Source organism: Volvox carteri, assembly GCF_000143455.1.
Source record: "Volvox carteri f. nagariensis unplaced genomic scaffold VOLCAscaffold_69, whole genome shotgun sequence".
Classification (NCBI taxonomy): domain Eukaryota; kingdom Viridiplantae; phylum Chlorophyta; class Chlorophyceae; order Chlamydomonadales; family Volvocaceae; genus Volvox; species Volvox carteri.
The window spans coordinates 58,065-81,181 of record NW_003307612.1 but is presented as its reverse complement, the minus strand read 5'-3'; the positions used below and the strand labels follow the sequence as shown (position 1 = coordinate 81,181).

General features: G+C 58.0%; 3 protein-coding genes across 3 annotated transcripts in view; 2 read left to right on the top strand and 1 right to left on the bottom strand.

Annotated features, from left to right (window-relative positions):
• Positions 1-1,042: 1,042 nt before the first annotated feature.
• On the bottom strand, positions 1,043-3,911 carry prpL4 (plastid/chloroplast ribosomal protein L4). The gene is made up of 4 exons (XM_002957063.1): positions 3,666-3,911; positions 3,180-3,320; positions 2,948-3,103; positions 1,043-2,358 (listed from the first exon to the last, which is right to left on the bottom strand). Exons 1-4 carry the CDS (start codon positions 3,885-3,887, stop codon positions 2,137-2,139), a joined length of 741 nt encoding a protein of 246 aa, XP_002957109.1. The 5' UTR covers positions 3,888-3,911; the 3' UTR covers positions 1,043-2,136.
• Positions 3,912-5,076: 1,165 nt separating this feature from the next.
• VOLCADRAFT_98172 (uncharacterized protein) lies at positions 5,077-14,158 on the top strand (the record flags this gene model as incomplete). The annotated part of the gene is made up of 13 exons (XM_002957094.1): positions 5,077-5,939; positions 6,318-6,384; positions 6,593-6,703; positions 7,249-7,407; positions 7,635-7,757; positions 8,362-8,418; positions 8,841-9,533; positions 10,077-10,673; positions 10,834-11,054; positions 11,245-11,356; positions 11,709-11,982; positions 12,588-13,639; positions 13,844-14,158. The coding sequence occupies 13 exons, from the start codon at positions 5,077-5,079 to the stop codon at positions 14,156-14,158; spliced, it is 4,644 nt and encodes a 1,547-aa protein (XP_002957140.1).
• A 1,673-nt stretch (positions 14,159-15,831) lies between these two features.
• Positions 15,832-23,117, top strand: part of VOLCADRAFT_107530 (uncharacterized protein) — a gene marked incomplete at its 5' end in the record, with an annotated part of 8,672 nt that continues 1,386 nt past the window's right edge. Inside the window, 9 exons of the mRNA XM_002957093.1 lie at positions 15,832-15,852; positions 18,302-18,417; positions 18,926-19,121; positions 19,805-19,924; positions 20,302-20,439; positions 20,676-20,855; positions 21,687-21,756; positions 22,151-22,296; positions 22,799-22,948. Of these exons, the coding sequence (XP_002957139.1) occupies positions 15,832-15,852; positions 18,302-18,417; positions 18,926-19,121; positions 19,805-19,924; positions 20,302-20,439; positions 20,676-20,855; positions 21,687-21,756; positions 22,151-22,296; positions 22,799-22,948 (1,137 nt within the window). The remainder of the gene's footprint in view (positions 15,853-18,301; positions 18,418-18,925; positions 19,122-19,804; positions 19,925-20,301; positions 20,440-20,675; positions 20,856-21,686; positions 21,757-22,150; positions 22,297-22,798; positions 22,949-23,117) is intronic.

The following is a 23,117-nucleotide window of genomic DNA, read 5'->3' as shown; positions in this document are numbered from 1 at the left end:
ATCATCTCTTTCTCCCCCCCCCCCGCCCCACCCCCCCCACACACACACATACATGGCCGATTAAAAAAATCAGCGGTTTGCGCCGCTGGCCTATCAAACACTATACCCTAAGCCCACCCTAACCCCACACAACTACAGTTCGCATGGAGCCGACGGCCTGTGATAGACTAGCGCCCAACAGGGATAACTGAGTTGCGGTGAGCCCACATATGCTCCAACATCCTCGCCAGACGTGCTGACTCCCATTTCATGGCCTCCAACATGCTATGTTGATGATCGAAACCATTCCCGCATGAATATCATTTTAGGCTGGGCATTCCCAATAACACGTGGTCTCTATCCTCGACTTGGCTATTGGTGCCACAACGGCGGCAAAACTGCTGCTCCCTGGGGACATGGTACTTGCCCCTTCGTGCTCTGTTTGCCTCCAAAGCCCAGCAATATAAGCGAAACTGCATTAGCTTACGATGTGCTAAACGAGGAATGATTACCTTAGCATGTGTTGGCCACATAACGGCTGCGGATTCCGAAATGAGGTGTTTTGATACGCAGATACGAGCAACACAGTTGTATGGTCGTCAAGTGTGGGTCCCGTTTATGTTGGCTGAAGTCTTGGACAGGCTCAGAAGGCGGAGTGATGAGAGTAACCTTGCGTAGGGACCCTTCGAGGCATATGTCTGAAGGATGGGGCGGTGCAGCTCCAGGTATATCGTTCATGCAGCAAATTGTGGGAGCTGTCAAACCAGTGCACCGCCTCCTGTTTGCCTGAATTGTCACGACTAGCCCTACCCTACCATGTTTCCAAGCAGATTTTGTTGCAGAGGTTTTGAACCGTGTCTGTTTGGGCTCTGTCCTCGCACCGCCCACATATTCCTAGACTGGCTTGTAACTGTCATGGCTGAGGTCGTTGTCAGGAATCGTTGCCCGACCCCCCTCACATGGGCGGCCCCAAGTAAAACGGGCTCATGCGAGAGCTGTGGGGAAGCGCAACCAGTGACACCCATCCCATCACAGCACCATACCTTATGTTACCAAGGAGAAGCCTGGGCCTCTTGTTACACAAGCAAAAGCACTTCATTGCACAGCGTGTGACATACAGACTTACAAACCCGTACACGTAAAGTGAAGCTTCGGAGGCAGCTGAAAAGCCAAAATCGCTGCCTAACAAGCCAGAATAGGAACCGTGTATCGTCCATACAGACACGTCCAGACGAGTGCCTCTGTCTGTCTGTATGCCTGCCTGTGCGTGTCCTTGCATAGGAACCCCAAGAACCAGACTTTGGATACGCCGAGATTTCCACATCACCAAGGCCGAGCCCCACAGCGGCCCCGGTCTTGCTTATATTTCCGTCCGTCTCCTTCCCCGTCTTTGTCCGTCCTGACCTTCCCAAGTACCTCGAGAAACGCGTACGCTCATCAAAACCGCCAAAAGTCAAAACCGCTAGGAAATACCCCAACTGGCGCCGCTCCTATGCCGCTGCCCCAACATGTCCTACGGCGCGGATACTGCTGCAAGACAGGCAAAGGCCACTTCATCCCCCCATAAGAGGGTGCCCGTGCAAGGCTCCGATGATTTAAGCCACAGCTACCGCTGCTCTCTCATTGCCAGCGCCACAGCACCACTGCTACAACGTTGGAGCTGGACTCCAGCGGAACAGTGTAAACCCGTCTGTTTAATGCACGCACTCGCGCCCGCAGTCCATGTTCTTGATACGACATCGTCATCACGAGGGCAGCGGCGGCACTCGTTCCGGCGGCGGCAACCGTTCTCCGTCAGTTTCCCTTCTGCAGAGAGAGAAGGCTTGGTCATCACGGCCCGTCTCCGTCGTGTCCTGATGAGCGCTGAAGTACTCCACGCCCCTGCTGCTGCTGCTACCGTTGCATCACCGCCATTTTATCGCTGCCAACGCAGCTGCTGCAACACTCTTAAATCAAACGAAGACGGCTCTCCTCCCCGAAACGGTTCTCGTGCGCCGCATGCTGCGTTCCCATGCGTGCCGTCGCCACTGCTGCCGCAAGCACCTCCTCCTTTTCGCATCTCGCACACCACAGCGCCCGAGCTGGCCTCCTACCCTTCTCAAGCCACCACCTCACCCCACGCCCTCCTCACTCTCCAGGACCAGGAGACCAGGACCTTTACTCGTCGCTTGCCTTGGCCGAGCCGCCCAGCGTCGCCTGAATGTGCGCGAGAGCCTCGTCCTCCACAATAATGTGATCGGCGTGGAGGATGTCAAGCACGTTGAGCGAGCTGGCGGTGTTGAAGGTCAGCTTGGCGATGTTGCGGCCCGCCAGGTGCAGATCTGGGCGGGCGTCCTTGGTGATTAGGAGCACCTTGCGCGACATCACATCGGCACCCAGCTGGGGGGGGATGTGGGTTGCGATTAAAGGGTTGAAGTTAGAAGAGGAAAAGGTAATGGAAAGTCTGGGCCCGCATAGCAAGTCGGGATTAGGATTAGGAGTTGATGTGTTAACAATCCTTATGTGTTAACAACCCTTAAGAGAACAACTAACGGGGGGGGGGAAGCAACACCGATGTAATATACGCGTAGAAAGGAAATGGCGCACGTAAGCAGGATTAGCAGACCAAGGACGAGGGAATACGCAGCGGAGAGGAAGTTGGGTGACGGAACCTCAAGCTATTACACCAATTCACACAAGGTGGGATTTGGGTTCGTGGCGAGTTTGGGTTGAACCCTGAAAAATAAAAAGCACAGCAAAGCGAGGGAAAGTCGAGGCCAAAGAAGCATAGGGTGCCTGCGGGCCCATACCTATATGGAAGGAATGCATCGCAAAATGGGGTAAGAAGTAGAGGAGCGGGAATCACATATGCGACTGCGTGAAAAGAAATCATGAACTATCGGGGAGGGGTGTCCGGGGAAGGGGTGTGACAGCTGCGCTACCGGCAATCCCCTGACCCGCGCTGCCAGCAGCAGAGAACGTCCTTTACCTTCTCCAGCAGCGCAACCATTTCCTTCGTCTTCGTCTCCTTCAGCTTGCCGTCAAGGCTCTCCACGACAATCATATCAGCGGCCGCGCTCTGCAGAGCCGTCGCCAGCGCCAGGCGCTTCTCCTTCTTGTTCATGCTGATTTTCCAGTCCTTGGGCTGTGGGTCGAACAGCGGCCAACCGGGTGTCAGCGCTGGGCGATGCAGGGAATCCCGGGATGCAACGTCCACATACCTTTGGGCCAAAGGTGACACCACCACCTGGGAAGAGCGGGGATACGCTGCTACCACGACGAGCGTTACCAGTGCCCTTCTGAGCGTAGGGCTTCTTGCCACCACCGCGCACCTCCGACCGCGTCTTTGTGCTGGCCGTGCCCTGCGAGCCGCAGAGACCATGCTTCTACTTAGTGGCAGCAGAACAAGCGAAATTGAGAATATATGATGCGCCGTTGGTTCTCGCTCCAGGCGCCCACGGGGCTGACGACTGCCGCATTTGCCCACTTGCAGAACCGCAAGTTAGCCGTTTGTAGCAAAGGCCCTTAATTATGTACAAACGGGTATGAGCTATGCTCAGGGACGAATCCCAGCCAGTAAGCTCAACGCCAAAGTCCATAAAGCTTAAGGAGTGGCGGCCAGAACAGAAGGATTCGTGCCCACCAGTGCGCCTGATGCACAGCCGAGTAAAGGCAAACTCATGTTGCTGCGATGGCCGCCTGCATACCTGGCGTGCATTCTGCTGGACCAGAACCAAGTAGCGGTGGACAAGGCCCTTTGCAGACTCCTCCGCCACCTTAAGTGCCAACTGCTGATTGCCCTTCTCACTGCCGTCAGCGGCCTTGTAGGGGATGGTCGCAGGCGGAGCGATAGCAGAGTTTACAACCACCAGACGCGGCTGACGGCCTACACAGGCCGGCTTGAACGCTTGAAGGCGCATCGTCTGCATTCTTGAATTGAGAGCAACACGTTGGTGCATCTAAGGGAATAGCACTCTTTTCAGTGCAGAATAGAAAGGCTTTAGTTTCAGGGTCATAATTGCGGGCCTTATGTGCGTCTCTTCTTGCCCTTTGCCACAACTGGCCCCGATGCTTAACGCAGATGCAAGTTATCATATTTATGTTTCCAATCTATATGCCTGGAATAATTCGGAATAACGTATACTAGGTGTCCTTTACCTGCTTCCCCTTCGAGCTGTGCCTTCTATCCGGATAGGAATTGGTGCCTTCCGTTTCATATTCTGCGCTCCTTTTACTTATCTCCATTATCCAACGAGGTAATTAGCATCGGGTGCACCTCTACCTCCTTAACGGGCAGGGTAAGTGTCCCCGCAGACGCTTCATGTGGCGGGCGCAAATGTCTTGTGTACCTTGCAACCCAAGCATGTAATCTGATAGTCACGGCGCCCTTAGTTACTTACGGATAGTTGACCGGAAGGTCGGCATGTCCAGCGTCATCCTGTACTACTGTCAGCCGTTTCTCCAAGTCACGCTTCTTCCTCCAATGCATAGCCTCTTTCTGCATCGTTGCTGCTGCCCGGACCGGCACACATTCCAACCCCATGAAAAAAGCGACTGAACCTGAAGTGCCATCCCATTCCAGCACACCGGAACTTGGAGAAAGCCAGTCAGACATCCTCATGCCAACACTTGTGCCGCATCTTTGCTAACTTTAACAGGCCGGCCGCAAACCGACTCTCCTGCACTGCAACGGGACCCATTTTCCCGTTACACAACAACGCATGCTACAGCGCGGGATAGATGGTGGGGCCCCATCAATCCTCTCGCCATCCAGATGCAACAGGGGCGCGCCGCCGCACCCATCGTTGCCGCGGTTTCGCATAGAGCTCATGCCGTACCACGACGCCTCCGACGCGTGATGTCCGAGGAGCAGCAGGTGCCAAGAAGCCACACAGTCCGCTTCCCGCCGATTTTCAAACGAGTGCTCCGAACGGATATGGTTGGATCTCATCATATCTGATCTGGGTCTTCCGATTCTCAATTCTCTCCACGCTGCCTGCGAACGGGTTAAGCTGAGCTAAGCTAAGCTAATCTGGGCGCAATTTAATTTCGTTTTCCGCCACTTAAGTGGGACTGGACTGGACTGGACTGGGCTGAGTTGAGCTGGCCGCCCATGCAATGACGGCCGGCAGTAAAACCCATGGCAACGGCGCTTTGGGAGCGGCCACAGAAGCAGCAGCAGCAGCATCGGCGACTGCGGCGGCGGCGGCGGCGCCACAAATTGGGCGCAGTAGCCGCGACAGCAGCAGTACGACCCTGCAGGCGGGTTCAGAGGTTTCGGACGTAGCGGAAGCGGCTGCTGACGTCAGCCAAGTCATCGACGGCGAACGAGGCGGCATCACCGCCACCGCCACTGCCGCCGCCGTCGCCATCCCATCACTCGACGGGCCTCTAAAGGCCGCCGCCGTGTTTTTTCCCGCCTCGGGGCGTCCTTCCCTGCTGGGGCCGACAACCATCAATGATGACGACATGCAGTACGATACCTACCGGCCCCAAGCCGCATCCGTCGCCAACAACGGCAGTGTACTGCACCCACTGCCGCCGCCGGCGCCACAGCAACCGCAACAGCAATCCACGCCTCGACAGCTGACGCCACGTCAGGGTGACCCGGTAGACGGGGAACCGCTGGATTCGGAGCCGCCGTCAGCGTATGAATCCCCCACCATGAGTCCCAGCATAACGGCAGAAAATTCCTTGGGGTACGGCATAGGCAGCGACGCCGCGGCGGGAATATCCACTACGGCAGAGGAACGGATGATGGTGCTGTGGCAGCGGCGCGCCGAGGCGGCTGCCGCCGCCACTGCCAGCGGCAGCGGCGGCAGCGCAGGCGGCGGGGCGGCCGACGGCGAAAGCCGTTTGACGCTGATGCGAAAGGTCCGATCTCTGCGATCGCCTCATCGGCGGGGTCTTGCTGCTGCGTGCTTGCACAGCATTCAGAACCGGTGGCGCCGCGTGTCGAATGCGGTCGCCGGCATTGTGAGGTGCGTGTATGTATGTATGTGTGTGTTGGGGACGGGACGATGGGTGGGTGGGATGACAATGGAGATGGGTATCTACCTGGCCCCCCTGCCCCACCTGGGTGGGACTTACTTGTCGCATTCCTTCCTTCGCATGCTTCATTTCCCCGTCCCCCCTTTTTTGTTTTCCCCCTCCCCTTTTGTCTCGTTGGACTTTGGATGCCGGCAGTTCATTCCTGAGTTTTTATGGCATGTGATTCCCCCCTCGCGTCAATCGTCTATGCTTCGTCGTAAACCCCCTCCCCCTCTTCCCCCTCCCCCTCTTCCCCCTCCCCCTCTTCCCCCTCCCCCTCTTCCCTCCCCTCCGGCCCCGCAACCCCTGCTCTGCTACACTGACCGTAGGGCCCACAAGCTGGTGCTTGCGGACAAATCGGAGTTCGAAACTGACAACACTAGCGCTCTGAAGCAGGTAGTGTGGTGGTGCGGGTGGGATGGACACCGACTACGCGCCTTATGTCCTCTCCTCTCCCCTCCCCGACCACTACCCAACTACCTCCCCCCATCCCGGCTTTGGACGGCAGCAGCTGTTTTCCCTTCTTGACTTGCGACTATTACCGACCCCGCCTGCGCGGCCCCTGTGCGCCCCCTGTGCGCCCCCTGTGCGCCCCGTCTTCCAGGCTCAGACCGGCGCCCTCGATGTGGCTCTGGAGGTTCGCGACGTTCGGGACCTGGAGAAGATCAACTACGCGCACCAGGGCAACAAGGACATGTACAGTGAGGAGATGCTGGTCAGGAGGAGAGCGATCAGGACGCACCCGCAGGCAGGGGAAGAAGAGGGGGGAGGAAGGGGAGGAAGGGGGGTGGGCGGGGGGATGAGAAAGCGGGGCAGGGAAGAGCGCACACATGGTACGTGTGCGTGTGGGGGTGTGGGTGTGGGTGTGGCGGACCGGGGTTTGGAAAAGGAGGACGGGGAGGACGCAGTGTTTGTTTCTGTGTATGTGTGTATGTATGTGTGTTTGTGCGCATATGTTTGTGGATGAGCGTGTGGCGGGTGTGCGGGTGTGCGGAAGCGGGGGGGGGGAGGTAAAGGGGGGGAGAGGGACACCGGGTAAGGGAAAGAGAAAGCGAACTCACTACCGGTAACGCAACTCCAGGTGTAACACACTAACACATACAAACACACACTAACATTAACACTAACAATAAAACACACAAAGACAAGCACTGGTGCAAAACTAAATGTTTACGCTTGCAATAATTTGGACTGCTTTCAACAGAGACTCCCCGATCCCCTCTTTTTCCGCGCCGCTACCCTTCCCCGCGGGTGAGCTAGGTGGTGGAGGCCATTCGCGCCTGGTGGCGGTGGCTGCCCAAGTCCGCCACACGGGTAGTGGTGGTGGTGGGCGATGAGGACGGAGAGGAGGACGCGGAGGTGTTCACGGCGACACTGGATGAGCCCATATACAGTGCCATGGTGGTCGCGGTCACGATGGTGCGTGGGTGGGTGGGTGCGTGGGGGTGAGGACGGGGTGGGTGCGTGCATCACAAAGCTGCGAGATCCCCATAACCATTCCGCCAAGTTCTCTTTCCTTTGGTTTATTAGGGAAATGGATTGCTTTTCAGGATGATGGTGGGTGCAACCAAACTTGAACCTACCTAACCTTGACCTCCCTAAGTCCGTCAATCCTCAAACCTTGCCTCTCTTCTTCCCGGTGACAGGTTTTACTCCCCCGTTTCGGTTTGCCCGTGGACGAGCATTACGACCCCAAGGAGGATTGGTTGGACGACAATAAGGGATTGCCGTACATGGACTTCCCCAACTTTTTCGACTCGCTGTTCGAGGTGAGTTGGAAGAGGGTGGGGGAGGAGGTTGGGCGGAGGAGGTGTGCTGACGGTGGTGGACAGCCCCTCACCGCAAGCGACCGATATACATACATACATACATACATACATACATACATACATACATACATACATACATACATACATACATACATACATACATACATACATACATACATACATACATACATACATACATACATACATACATAACACACACATATCATAGGGAATGGCAGGGTGTGGGTGTGCCGAGGAGAGGTCTCGCGCTCCCGCTCTCTCGCTCCTAGGGGGTTCATCTCCTCAACACCTACCCCCGCCGTCACTAGCTCGCTTGATTTCCCCCTTTCCCCCCCATCCTGTGGTTCGTCTTACCCAATCACCATCCAGCTAACTCCACTTCACTAGAGCGGCTACATAACTATCCCCGACTCCTACACGCCAATGTAGATTTTTAAAACGCAGCTACAGCTGCAGCTGCAGCCCAATACGATGCGAGGCGAAAAGATATCGTTGGAGCTGTAGCATATGCTTGTTTAGGCAATTAGCTTTTATTGTGATTATCCTTCGTTGAAATTCGTCTTTATTCGTACTACTTCTACAGCTCGCAGATATGTGGTCTGAAGGCGTTGGCGGACCCGAATACGCGGAGCTGCTCAAGGTGCGGGCAGAGGAGGGGGGCTGCGGTGGTTTGGTTGGTGGTTGCCAGTTGGGGAAAGTGGTGGAATCTATACGTGTACCTGTATGTATGTATGTATGTATGTATGTATGTATGTATGTATGTATGTATGTGGGGGATGGGGTGGGTGGGTTGGGGGGTGTTTCCTAAGCAGGCCGGATGTACATGCACGCCACGCTTGTGTTTTTACTCGGCGTAGGTGGGGGAAGGGGGGGGGAAAAGGGGGGGGAAAGAGTGCGAGTGCCGACAAGCACGGGAGAGTACACGAGGGAAACGCTGCTGCAAGGCATCCCGTGCTTTATCGTAGCACGACATGTCGCTTTCTTCCGTACATACACACGTGCACACGGTCCCCTTCCCTTATGCCATCCCACCCCTTTTTTTCTCTTTCTCTCCCTGTACAGTTTCTCCTCGGCGGGGTGCAGGACATGGAGCGCCGCCGGGGAACATTTGGCCGTCTGTTGAAAAGGTTTGGCTACAAGCCGGCGGCGGCTCACGATACTGCTACTGCTACGGCTACTACAGCCGCGTCGCACCACAAAACTGCGGTGAAAGGGAAAGCGGCCGGTGCCGGCGGCGCCAGCGGCGGCGGTGGCACCAAGTCCCCCCGCGTCAGCACAACTCAGACCACTTACGGCGGCCACGGCGGCAAAGCTGGCGCTGCCGGCGCCGTGGCCGACGGCGGCAGGGGCAGCCATCAGTACGGCAAGCAACCGTCGCCGCCGCCGTCGCCGCCGCCGCCATCGTCGTCGTCGGGGCTGGCAGGAAAGGCTGGCAGGTCTTCCGATGGACCTCGAGTAAAAATTGACCCACGGGGCACACCGCCGCCGCCGCCGTCGGTGGCGGCGGCGGCGGCACCGGTAGCGCCGCCGCCGCTGCAGCGGCAGCCATCGGTGCAACAGCTACTGCCATCCGCGTCACGCACTAGTTCTGAGGAATACACGTTATCGGGCTGGCAGACGCACCGAAAGCTGCCGCCGATGGGCAGCGGCGGCGGCAGCAGCAGCGGCGGCGCCGGCGGCGGCGGCGAGGGCTCCGGCGGCGAGACGACGCGGACGATACCACTGCCGCCGCGGAGGTCTCGATCCCCCGTGCCGGTACGTATAAGGGGCGCCGTGAGGAGAAGGCGGGGTATTGTTGTAAGAAAGGAGGAAAGGTTTCCAGTACCCCAGGACTCCTATCGGTCATCCCCCCCCCTCCATCCGGGGCGCCACAAATATGACCATCGGTGTCATCTATGGGTTGCCACCCCCCCCCGGCTTTACGGACGCCCCTCATCTTCCCCCTCCACACACATACACGTACATACACGCACACGTACACATACACACGCACACACACACAGACACACAGTAGCGCGGAACTTAGTAACCGCTGTAACTCCTGTGGGTTTAGAGCCCCTCGTCGTCTGCGCTTCGTATGGCTGGCTGTTTTATGGCAGACCTTTCCCCCGGGGGGACATTCTTTTTCTTCCGGGGGGCCGGGGTGTATTGACACACACACACACACACACACGTGTATGACGTGACGTGTTTCTGCGCACACCTCCGATCGGGACTTGCCGCGCATACACCTGTTCAGACACGCACGACGCACGTTCCCCCACCCGCTACCCGTGTACTGCCTGCTATGTACGGCAGTTACCTGAGTACGAACATCTCGACTACTCGACCGTACAGTCTGCGTTGAGTGCGTACCTCCGTCAGCCCTTACCCAAGGCCGTGCTGAGGGGGGGAACAGGAGGAGTAGCCGCTAGCGGCGGCAGTGGCAGCAGCGGCGGTGGCGGTGGCGGCGGCAGCCGGCGTTCCGATGTCCGTCGCACCTCCGACGGCGTCTCCAGGGAGTCTTCGTTGGCGATGCTGCCGCGGCAGCAAGCTGGCGACGGCGGTGCCGGCGGCGGCGGCAGCGGCGGCGGCGGCTCTGGGCAACTGTCCTGGCATTCCCAGGCCGTGGCAGCCGGTGCAGCTGCCGCTTCCGCTGCAGCCGTCGCGGGCCAGCCTTCATTCCCGCACGTCTACGGCGGTAATTGGCAGCTTGGGGAGGGACTTCTTGCGCAGGCTGGTGCCGCCTCCGCTAGCGGCGGTGGCGGCGGCAGCGGCGGGCCCAACCTGCGCCGCGGCAACAGCGTCGGCTCCGGCCTGCGCAACGCCTCGTCGGGGGAGGTGCTGTACAACGAATCGCCGTACGGCCAGCTTGGCTCGCCGGGCAGCCTGTACGCCGAGTACATGGACGCCGTGGTGGGTTTGCGCGTGCGTCAACTTATGTACGTATAAAATGTATTTACACGTATGTATGCATGTTTGTATGTCTGCCCCGTCGCAGTGGAGGGGAAACGGTTATACGCGGCGCGAGATGTCGCCTCATCGACCTGACCCATCCCGACCCTTCCCCGTGCAGGTTAGCCGCCACGCCCTTCGTCAGCACGGCGGCGGCGGCGGCGGTGGCGGCGGCGGAGGGGCCGCCTCGCCGCCGCCTCCGCTACCGCCGCCTCCACCGGGCGTTCCGGGGCTGGCAGTCCTTGGCTCGCCGCCGCCCCTAGGGCCCCGCCTGCTCCAACACGCCGTCGTGACCGTCAGCGCCATCGGCGGCGGCGGCGGCGGTCATCACGGCTCCCCCAGGTGCGGATACATCCACACACAAACATATACACGAACAGAGCGTCTTAAACACGTAAACGGATCTTCTAAAAAAGATTCGTGTGTAGACTTCCAATGGACCAACAGACGACCCACTTTATCCCTTTACCCCCACGACCAACCTCCCCCGGATCCCCGCATGAGCTCCTCCTCTGCTTGTGCAACCCCACAGCACTCATACCTGTAAGGTCTCTCTTCGTACACCGTACGTCGTACCATTCACATCCTTATCGTACACTATCCCCCGCTTCCTACTTCCTTCTCGCTTTCCGGCCCCCCTGCCGGTCAGTCCGTTTGTTTTCTGTTAACCTTAACCCCCCGTAACCTTAACCCCCGGGGCGGCCTCCCCTGTTTTTATCATGTGGCAGTCCGGAGCGGTCCGTCGACGTCTCTAGCGACCCACGGGTCACACCAGCCGCCGCCGCCGCCGCCACCGCCACCAGTTCCAACCAGGGCGGCACTCCTGTGCTCCAGGGGAAGCATCCCTCGTCGCGGCCCTCCCAACTGCACCTTGGGGGGTTGCTGGGGGAGGGGAAGGGGGAAGGGGGGGAGGAGGGGGACTTGCCGGCACCGGCACGAACACACTGGTCCAGGTCCTCGGGGGAGTTGGTGCTGTCTTTCGGCGACTCGCCGCAGCTGCCGAAGCCGGGGCCGCCGCCGGCGGGTTTGGAAATGGATGATGGCGACGACGATGGTGGCGGTGACGGTGGTGGCGGTAATGGTGATAATGGTGGTGATGATGATGGTGGTGGCGGCGGAGAGGATGCGGTACGGTGGCAGCTGCTTCAATGGCCGCAGCACGAGCAGGAGCTACAGGATGGCGGCGGCGGCGGCGGCGGCGGCGGCGGCGGGGGGAACTTTGGGGATTCGGAGCTCTCCGTGCTTCCCTTCATCTCAACCTCCTCCTCAGGTGTGTGCAACTGAAGGTCCGGTCTGTGGTTCGCGTGCGTATGTATGTGTATATGTGTATGTATGTATGTATATATGTATATATGTATATATGTATATATGTATATATGTATATATGTATATATGTATATATGTATATATGTATATATGTATATATGTATATATGTATATATGTATATATGTATATATGTATGTATGTATGTATGTATGTATGTATGTATGTATGTATGTATGTATGTATGTATGTATGTATGTATGTATGTATGTATGTATGTATGTATGTATGTATGTATGTATGTGCATGTGTGTTCAACAAGAGAAGGGGGGAGGTCACCGTAGTTGCAAGGACGTGCGCCCGCGTGTGATGAAGTGGATGGGGCTGTTTGGTGCCTTACAATTCCTTCTTTGTAAGGTGCCTCCGGAGCTGCGGGAAGGGGGGGGAGGTGCAAGGGGAACCGCCCTGGGAGGGGGGGGCAGGGCAGGGACCTGGGAAACGTCGTCATGGAAGAAAAAACATGAAAGGTGTTTTTTTTGCCGCCTTCCGAGTATCATGTTCCCGTTCCCTCCTTTTCATTGCTTGCTTGTTCCCCATGCCCTGATGTGCAGGACGTGCAGACCGCGTCAGCTGTGGCGACGTCGGCGGCGGCGGCGGCGGTGGCGGCGGCAGGCGCTCTACCTCGCCGACCTCCCCTTGGTCGTCCTCGCCGACGCCGATGGCAGGGTTACCACGAAACTTGCGCCACGCCTTCTTGTGTGCCGCCGCGCCGGTGACGGCGGCGTCGATGCCGACGCCGCCAGGCGGCGCGGTCCCGGCGCCGCCGCCGCTGCGATTGACTCCGTCAGCGGGCATATGCCTCGTGGGTGTCGGCGACGGCGCCGCCAACGACGACGACGACTACGACGGTGATGGAGGCGGCAGCGGCGGCGGCGCCGCCGCCAGAGCGACCACCCCGCCGGCGCCTTTGCTTCGTGGCCGCGTCATGGGCCCTGCTCCGATATTGATAACCGTCAATAGCAGTGCCCCGGGCGTGGCAGCTCATGGTGGCGGCAGCGGCAGCGCCGGAGGTGGCGGAGGTGGTTTCCTGCCAAGCAGTGTCGGCGGCAGCCGCAGCCCACGTGGCGGCGGCGTCGGCGTCGGCAGCAGCGGCAACGACCGGCCGCAGGGGCTGGTGGCGCTCGCCGCCGCCGCTGCAGCGCATTTGCCCACGATCAATAACCACGTCTCGCCGCTCATCATTCAGGACGGTGTTGGCATTGGGTTTGGCATGGGTGGCCACGGCGGCTCGCCGGGCCGTTACAACTACAGTCAGTATCATCATCAGCAACAGCCTGGTAGCGGCGGCAGTGGCGGCGGCGCATTGCGCGGGAATTCGAGCGTGCCGCCGCCGAGTCGGGTTTCCTGGGGCAGTAGTCCCGCTCAAAATACCGGCAGTAGCGGCGGCGCCGGCGCCGGCGGCGTCCTTTTGCCCCACTTGTCCTTAGACTCAAGATTGGGGCTTAGCAGCGGAAGCAGTAAAGCTGGCGGCGGCGGCGGCGGCACCGGCGGCGCTGGCAGCCGAGGTGGCGGCGGCGGCGGCGGCGCTGGTAGCCGGGGCTTTGAGATTACCCCACCGCCGACGCAGGCCCGCCGCGATGTCGTACAGGCATCACGTGCCCAGGTACGCTCAGCCCTTGTTTCTTCCGGCTCTGGGACTTCTGTCCTTCTGTGTTCCCCTGGCCCTGATGCTCTCCTGCGAACCCATCCTCGCCTTCACTCTCCCATCCATTCTCCCATTCACCCATTCAATCGTCCATGACACTCTACAACACACCACGACACCTCCCCACAACCCTCTCAACCCTCTCTCGACAACGTGCCACAGGTCCTCAGCATGGCGCAAGCGCTGTTAGCTCAGCAACAACAACAGCAACAACCACATCACGCAACCGGCGGCACCAGCGCCGTTGCCAGCAGTAACAGCGGCAGTAGCCGCCTGGAGTCGCTGCGGCCGCTCGACGGCGGACTGAAGCGCGCCCAGTGCGGCGGCTCCTTCCTGACGTACCTCCAGCAGGTGCCGTACGGCGGCGGTGGCGGCGGTGGAGCCGCTGCCGCTGCTCTCAACGGCTCCGACGGCGGCCGGAGCCTCGGGGGGGGTCTGCCAACTCGTTCGGCGGAGCCAGTTCCGCTGGCATCTTAGAATCACGTCTGTCTGTTTATCTGTCTGTCTGTCTGACTTCAGGAGTAGCTGTTTACTGTCCGGTGTTTAGTGAGGAAGTGTGCGACGGGTGAGGCGCGCAGGGACGGAGAGGATATAACGAAGCCCAGACGACTATCGAAAAGAAAGGAGAGGGAGGAAGCGAGGTCCAGAAAGCGGAAAGGGGAAAGGGCCCCAAGGCGGAGGTGCGCGGTGCAACGGCGGCCCCTGCGCGTTGCCCTAACACAACTGATATGCCTAGCTTAGCTGGGATGCGCTTCGAAGTGAAAACTTTGGGTATCCCTTTGGGGCCGCCGCCGCCACTTCTTGGGCCGCCGTCACCGCCGCGGCCACCAGGTCGACGGATCGATAGACATACACCACCCATCGCTGTTGGCACTGCTCGAGTTACCTCTGGTGCCGGTGGTGCTGGTAGTACTGGTAGTGGTAGTGCTGCTGCCATAGCAGCTATTATTGCCGGTTACATATAACTGGCTGGTTGACAGTTGACAGTTGACGGTTGACGGTTTGTGTTTGTCGCACGTGTAGTAAAACCGTTATTGCTGAGGTAGGTACTTCAGTAGGCACCAAGGATGGTGGGAACGGTGGGTTGTGTTTTTTCATTGTGGGTAATGGGTGAGGTGAGACGACTCATCATTTCTGTACTTCTCTGGGTGCGATGCACACCCGCACCCACACCCACACACATGCAGATCGCCGTGCAAACTGCTGCTGCTGCTGCTGTGCCAATGCCAGCAGCCTGCCAGTCAGTACCAGGTCAATTACGTATAGAGCCAGCTGACCTCTAGCTGTCGTGGTGATAACACTGTTGGTGACCATGATGACGATGATGATGATTATGCACACCATGTTGCCGTACTGCGGTTGTACGGCACATTAGAGGTAGCAGGCATCCGGCAGGTTTAAAAGGTTGCCTCGCTGAAGCAAACGCACCTAGCTGGGTAGGTGGCGTCCAGATCGGGGGGGTTGTGTGGAGGGGGAGCTGGGATGTGAGCTGGGTCTCGGGTGATGGTGTGTTTTCGTGTGTTATAGTTGTTGTTGTTCTTCTTCTTCTTGTTCTTCTTGTTGTTGTTGATATGGAGTGGTGACGTGGCAGGAGGTCTACCAGCAATGCCAGGGGGCCAGCATTTCTAGGCAGAGGCAGTGCGGCGGGAAGAGGAGGGGTGTGTATGTGTGTGCATATGTATGTGTTAATGTGTGTATTTCGTTGTAGAGTCGCCACGTGCGACCGTTACGTGGCCAAATAACGGCCCAATGGCCCCGTGCATCAGGCGGTGAGGCGGTGAGGGAGGCTGTTGCCCGGGGGTGGTGAGGACAGGTGAGGGTTGTATGACTATATGTGTCGTTGCGCTTCTTGTGGGTGTCTGTCTGTCTGTCTTGTCTGTCTGTCTGTCTGTCTGTCTGTCTGCCTGGTCTCTCTGTCTCTCTGTCTGGTCTGTCTGTCTGTCTCTCCTTGTTTGAGACTTTTTGGGGGATATCGAGGAGCAAACAGCAGCACATGTGCGTCTTAAGTGCATATGGGAGGGAGAAGACGTGCCTCTGTATGTGTGTGTGTGTAGGGGTGGACGGGGGGAAGAGAGGAGCCATGGGGGAGGTCTCATAAAGGGGAAGTTGGCGGACCCTGGTGCTGTATTGGTGGTGGTTGCGGTTACTGGATGCTGCTGGCACAGGTGCAGGTGTGTGACGTGCGGTACGTAGAGCGCAGGTGGCCGCACTGACTCAAGCACGATACGATATGTAGTCATAGTGTGTTTTGTGTACGTACGGCCGCCCAAGCTAGCGAGCCTCATATGCATCGATACATATATGTATATTCATGGCATGCTATGCATGCTCAGGAAACGACGATTTTGACTTTTTAAAAATCTTGTGGTGCGCGAAGGAACGCGTCCTGGGATATTATTATTTGTCGACGCTTCCCGAATCAGTTGCAAAGGAGAGAAGCAGGAAGGATAGGAAGGGTCGGCGAGTCGGCCGTACTGCCGTACCGCTGTACCGCCGTACTGCCTGGGACTGAGTCATATCGCGCGCGCCCGCGCGCGAAAAGCATCTTTTCGCATACAGTTATGATATGTTTCGTCGTTATGGACCCCCCCATGCGTGGTGTGGTGTGTATATTGCTAACGACAGAGCTTAGGAACGTGTACAGAAGGCGCGCGGGTATGAGGGGCGAGGTGCGGCGAGCGACCTACGTGCTTCATCGGGGATGTGGGCCCATTGCAGGTGTGTGCTGTGTATGGTCTGGTATGTTGCGTGCGTGTCGGCGCGTCTGTTTGGCTTGTTGTCCTTTACTGACGATGAGGATGGGCCGCGCGAGCCTAGGTGTGCCGCCCGCGCGCGCGTAGCAGGCGCCGTTTCCTCTTATGTCGTACTACCGTACCGTTATACTACCACTTAATAATACCTGCCGTATAGGAAGGTAAGTGGTTCGATTTGAGTTTCTGTTGTGGCTAGGGGATTGCCAGTTCCGCCATCGCGGGGGCTCCGAGGCTGCATGCGCAACCCATCAATTACGGGTTCCTAACTAACTGAACCAACAATTAACAATAGCATCTTGGGCACCGTTCAAAAGAAACACTTTGCGCCTTCCGTGAGGCACCTCGTTCGCGTAGTCATCATTTAGCCGCTTGCAAGTTTGGTGTTAAACCGGGGCTTGAAAAAAAGCTAGCAACCTTGAGTCGGTGCTGGCTTGTTTGGCAGTTGGACTTATTTTGCGGGACCGGGCCGTCAGCACGTCTCCGGGAGCCGCGCTAGTTGTGCATCGCGCCCAAGGAGAAACAACTCTTGCTTAAGCGTGTTTCTCTGCCGCATCGGATCATGCACCTTAGGGATTGCGTTTCATGATTTGCTGTGTCGATGGTAGGTTCCCACGCGTCTGCAGGCTGGAACCTGCCTGTGACATCTGGTATTGGGCTTCTCTTTTGCTGAGCTCGCTTTCTTTGAGGAATTTCCATCCCCATCATTATGGTTAATCCTGTTGACCTAGGACACGTAACTCTGCTTGTTGGTTCCGGAGCCCGTAGAAGTTGGCTTTTGGCGGCTTGACGTATGTGCGCTGTTTGTATTTTTGCGCAGTTGTGTTGACGGTGCGGACTGCTCTCTGCTTTTCGTTCTCTAATGGTGATGGCTGAGCATGTGAAAGACTACAGTATTGTTTCGCTTTATTAATCCGCCTGTCCCTGAGAGCTGTCGGAACAGGTGCAAGGTGTTTGCTTACTGACAGTTTTCGGACACATGTCCGCGTCTTTAATTACCACAACGCTGTCAGTATAACTTGGGGTTGTCACACGGCATGTTGAGTTGCGCAGGTTGTAATTTCTGAGTTGCAATCTGGCTTGGAGGATCCTAACAATGGATTCATAATGTTGTTTTAAAATTCCGGCACGGCACGGTCACACAGCCATACGTGCCCTTCCTAACGTGGCCAATTAATTTAAAAAGTGCTGGATTAGACAAACAATCTGGAGACTAACGTTCCCGCTGTAACAATTACACACGCATATGATGACCTTAAGCTTACGGCCATGTCGGGCTCAACCCGCTATGCACACCACAATACGTTGTGGCGCTTTAGTACGCGTATCAGGCAGCGAAAAGCAATTTTGCTGCATGGAGCAAAACTTGAATTCCTGTACAGGTTATCTGTGATATCTTGCCCTGTTCTCATCATGTTACAAACCGGCGGTGCATGGCTTCCTAAAATTTGTAATACTTGCAGTACCGTACAATGCCGGCCTAGAAGCCCGATCCGCAAACACAACTTTTCCTTTTGCATAAACTAAACGGCTTGGATTGCCAGAGGAGGTGCACATCTGGCCCCAACCCTAGGTTACCGGCACCTACCTTTTTTCCGCGATGTGGACTCTTACCCCTGCCCAGCGGGAGGATGTCCTCCAGCGACTTATCGCTAGCATATGTGCAATGGCACATGCGCGAGGTTTAGAGCTTAGCTCTGAGGTAGGATTTCCCGCGCATCGAGCCGGCAGATCGAGGAACTGACCCTAACTTCACCTTCCTGTTCAGCTTATGGATGGCAAATTTAATATATTAGATATGAGCTGCACTCGCTTTTTAATATTGCTGAGGTTGAAATCCTTTGAAACGCCCTTTACATGCGATACCCAGGTTGCGGCGGTGGCTGCGGCGGCGATTGAGAAGAAAGCCTACACAGCAGCGGAGGTTGCAGCCCGAACAACGACTGGGGATAGGCCCGCGGCAGAAACCACCTCGGCGTACGCTAGGTGCGACAACGGGAGACGGTTAGTTGGCTGCCGGCAACACGGGCTGGCCTGATGCCGCCGGCCTGCATGCCACCTGCATGCCACCGACACTCCGTGTAATAATGGGCATCAGTTCAGGATTTGGGGGCTAGGGTGGGCGTTGCACACCGCCGGTTTCGCAAGGTGGTGCAAGGCGCAGAGGTCCTCCAGCCCACGGTGTTACCGCCCCTTCCTGCCCCTGTCTCAACCGCCTCACCATGCCTCCTCTACTACTGCCCCATATCCCCCTCACGCATCGTTGGCGCGACGAAATATGAGATTCAGCACTCCGCTATCAACCACACTCTTATGATCCTGACCCACATGGGCATCCCTATCCCACCCTCTCCATGCTCGGCCGTGCGTGTTTAACGCCCATTCCCCGAGAGCCGCGGCTTGTCACGAACCGGGGCCCCTTCTCCGTTCCACCACCATCCGATCAAGCTCCCCCACCTTTCCCACTTGCACGCCCTGGCATTGCGACCTGCAGGAAGCTAGGTGAGCTGGCAATCCAAGTCGTGAAGGATGGCGGCAAGGTAGACGGTGCAGCGGCGGGAACAGCAGCAGCGGGAGCGAGTGAGGTGGTGGACTTTTTGGACCTTGTGGGCTCGCGGGATTTCCTGACGGCGGAGGCGGCTGAGGCTGTGCTGGCTCCCATGCTGGCGCCCGGCAGTTCAGTCAACAGGGTCAGTTAGTGGGTGCGGATGTCTTCGTGTGGGGGTACCTTCGTGTGTTCCTTCCGCGCACACACTAACACATCTGTCTTCGTGTGGGGTGTTATTTTCGTGTGTGCACGGAATTAACACATCTGGGTGTGCATGCCAGGAAAAAGCTATCGATTTGGGTCAGTGAGGGTTTTGAGGATTTCGAGAGTTTGTTTTACATGGAGCGCTTGCTTGCACGTCGGGATCTGGGTTTGGGGGAAGGTAGTAGTTCGGACTGGTGTGAGTAAGGGAGTTACGGTGCGTGTGTTTGTCCGGGAGGAGGGACGCGGCTCGGCTGGATGTGTGGGGCGTTGACGCTGGGCGCTGGGGGAGGGATGTTGTCGTGTTGTGTACAAGATCTCGCCGCGCGGTCAAGGAAGGCATGTGATTAGGCTTGCTGCGGTTGTTGATGAGGTTGATGAAAAGGCGGTTCGTTTCGTTGGATCGATTTACCCATTGGTGCAGTTCCTGATGCCGTGTTTGCATCGATAGCCGCCGGCTGATGTGGACATACAATGACTCCTCCTGTCCTGACTCTGATTTTGGTAAAATATTATTACTATTATGTTCGCTAGGTTAATGTCATCCTCGATTGCTCTCCCGTATCGTATTGCGCATTCGTAACCGTTTCTCCCCCTCCTGCACATGGGTGGGTGGCTCCGCAGATCCGCTTCAGCACCAAGAGCTTCGGTCGGGATGCCGCCGCAGTGGCTGCCCGTGCTCTTCAAGCGGTATCTTGCAGCCTCCTAGAGGCGGACATCTCCGACGTCATTGCGGGCAGGCCGGTGCGTGAGGAGGGAGAGGGAGGAGGAGGAGGGGGAAGGGGGAGGAGGAGGAGGAAGAAGAGGGGGGATTACGGGAAAAAGGCGATTGTTCTTCTGCGGAGGTGGTTCTCAGGGGAGAGCCGCAGTGTAGTTTAGAAGGATGGACCCTTGACAATTGAACCCCGTAATTGGGGGTCAAGGCAACCGAAAATTTGGGCCTGAATCTGATTCACGAAAATCGGGAAAATCGGGAAAAGTACAGGATGGAGGGTGAGGTGTGGATGGCGGGGCTAGGAGAACGGTCCCTTCCGGGCCAAAATTTCGCTGTGTCCCTAACCGAACGCTCCAACCGCCCTGTCAAACCGTTCCCCTCGCTTCACTTCCCCATCCACCACCAGGAGGATGAGGCCCTTGACGTGCTGCGAGTGCTGTCCTCGGCGCTGTCGAGCGCTCCCCGCCTGACTGCCCTCAACTTGTCGGACAATGCACTGGGGGAGAAGGGCGTGCGCGCGTGCGAGGCGGTGCTGGCGGGCAAGGTCAGCCTGCGGGTCGGGGTCGGGGTGGGGGTCGGGTTCGGGGGGGCTCCGCCGCCTGGCGGGGCGGGGGGCCTGGTTTGGAGCTATGGATAAAGACGCGGGAAAAAGAGGACATCTTGAAAGATGCGCTGGCGTGTGCATGAAGCAGCACAGCGTACAACACAGCATATCTGTAGAAAAAATATTACGGACCCGTAGGCCCGTAGGCCCATAATGTATGATGCCTTCCGCTGCAGGCCCCCCTGGAGAGCCTGTCCCTCCAAAACGTGGGTCTCTCCGTACACGCCTGTCGCGCTACCTCGGAGCTGCTGGCGGACCCGTCCCGCCTGCGTCGTCTGCAGCTCTTCAACAACATGAGTGGGGACGAGGGCGCCGGACATATTGCCGGGCTGCTATCACGTGCACCGCAGCTGGAGGTGGGGTGGGTGAGGAGGGGGCCCGTCCCTGGATCCGCATGTTATATATGTATGTACGTATGTATGTATATACTGCGGCTGCGAGAACTCGCATTACATATATAAATATATACATTTATGATGTGTGGGACAGGGGTTCATATCTTCACCCGTGGCAGCTACCCGGCGAAAGCCTGCCTTCCCCGGTATTTCGGGGCACCCTCATCCAGTCACCCTAGTCAACTTCTCAGTGGATCGCTCAGGTTCCGCACCCACCACCAGCATCCAACGGAATCTGCCGGGTCGACAGCGGCCCAACTCCATTCCTGGTCAGCTCGCAGGTCAACATCGTACATATATACAGACTACATATATACAATATATAGCGAGTTTTCGCAGCTGCAGTTTTCACGACGCGGTTTCTATCGTCGCGGATGGCCCCTTGGTGTTGTAGCTGTCTCTCTGGCCTTGTCGCCTGAGCCTGGTGCTTGTCCCGGTCCACCACTGGACCCCAAGATGCGCCCACCTAGGGCCGGCCCGTCCTCTTTTCCTCCGCCTCCGCCCCGCACCCCTGTGTGCACCAGCTGGCCTCCCTTCGCCCTCACACTCCGGTCAACGAGGATCCACACTTTTGGTGTGTGTGTGTGTGTTGTGGTGGCGCATTGGCGCTCGAGCCTGCCTTATCTTTTATTCCTACTCCTTCCCTTCCCTTCCCTTGCCCCATTTACTCTAATATTGTGCGGTTCTGTAGTAAAATCAAGTTTGCAGTTGTACCTCCCCCCCAACCCCAACCCCAAACCCCTCTCCTCCCCCGCCGCCGCCGCCGCCGCCGCACCCTGGCCGCCTCCGTAGGACCTGCGGTTCGCTTCCAGCCGTGTCGGACCCGCGGGAGGTGTCGCACTGGCCAAGTCGCTAATGGCTGGTGGGTAGGGTGGGGGTGTTGGCGAGTATGGGAGGGTGTGTGTGTGTGTGGGGGGAGGGCCTCAAAATGTGCACAGAAAGGGCGCTGCTGCACCAAAAGCGGTGGTGTGTGTGTGTGTGTGTGTGTAACCGGCAACTCCAACCACTGGTCGCCACTGGCCAGAAATAGCTCCCCTGGAACATTTGCTCTTGGGGACATGCTGGCAATGCAGGCTTACCACCAATGAGCGAGCTGGGTCGTTAAGGCGCTTAAATGAAACCTTATTGATCCGAATTATCATCGATTCAGCACGATTGAGCCATGCAGTGCAATGCCAAAACCAACCCGCACTTCAAACCTCCTACGTCTTCTCCACCCTAACCCCTCCCCCCCGGACCACCACCGCCACCACCAGGTGCCCGACTCGTACGACTGGATCTGTCAGACAACCCCCTTACCTCGGAGGTGGTTCCGGAGCTGGCCAAGGCACTGGCGGCTCAGCCCACCCTGCGCGCCCTCAACCTCAACGATACCTCACTTGGCCCCGACGGCGTCACGGAGGTGTGCCGTACACTGCTGCAGTCGTACAGCAGCAACAGCAGCGGTCCTCGTCAGCAGCTGGAGGAGCTGGGGTTGGCGCTCAACGAGGTGGACCCGGCAGCGGCACGGGTGAGGGCGTGAAGGGCTGTTGGGGCTCTGGAAATGACCTGCTTGACGATGGTGATGGCGTGGGTGGGTGGGTAGGCAGGGAAGGACTTCGGTACTACTTCGGCTGGTAAGTAGATGAAATAAAAGATTAATTAATATTCTTTTCGGCCTGTCCTCCCGTTGTCACTTCCCACTTTGCAACCCCTCCTCTGCGCTCTTTTACCGACTGCTGCTTTACGGACCTCCTCCCCGCCGGGATCCAGGGGGGTGACCCGAGGGGAACTCGTGGAGTGCCCACCATGTCACGTTTGTGGTAATGCAAAAGGTTCGTGTGGTCGAGATGTCGATGTTCACGTGTCCCCGCTGCTAAGTCCGCCCTTCCCGCCCTTCCTGGACCTGGGCCCCGCGGTGGCAGGCGGTGGCTGCACTGGTGGTGGCTCACGCCTCCAGTCTCCGGCTGCTGAACCTCCGAGAGAACGAGCTGGGGGACAGGGGGGCGCTGTTTCTGTCCCGGGCGCTGGGCGCGCTGGCGGAGCCGCAAACAGTTGACCTGGTGGGAAATCAGGTAAGAGGTGTACGAGGGGCAGACCAGGAGAGGAGGAGTCTGAGGAGGAGGGGAGGGGGGGAGGAGGAGGGGGAGGAGGAGGAGGAGGAGGGGGGGGAGGGGGGGAGGAGGAGGGGGAGGAGGAGGAGGAGGGGGGGGGGAGGGGGGGAGGAGGAGGGGCAGGAGGACG

Bases quoted from the DNA above. Each gene is read 5' to 3' on its own strand.
- prpL4 (XM_002957063.1), bottom strand. From the start codon at position 3,887: ATGCAGACGATGCGCCTTCAAGCGTTCAAGCCGGCCTGTGTAGGCCGT. The intron at 3,321-3,665 runs GTATGCAGGCGG...TGCGGCTCGCAG, and splicing joins TCCAGCAGAATGCACGCCAG to GGCACGGCCAGCACAAAGAC. The intron at 3,104-3,179 runs GTATGTGGACGT...TTCGACCCACAG, and splicing joins GTGTCACCTTTGGCCCAAAG to CCCAAGGACTGGAAAATCAG.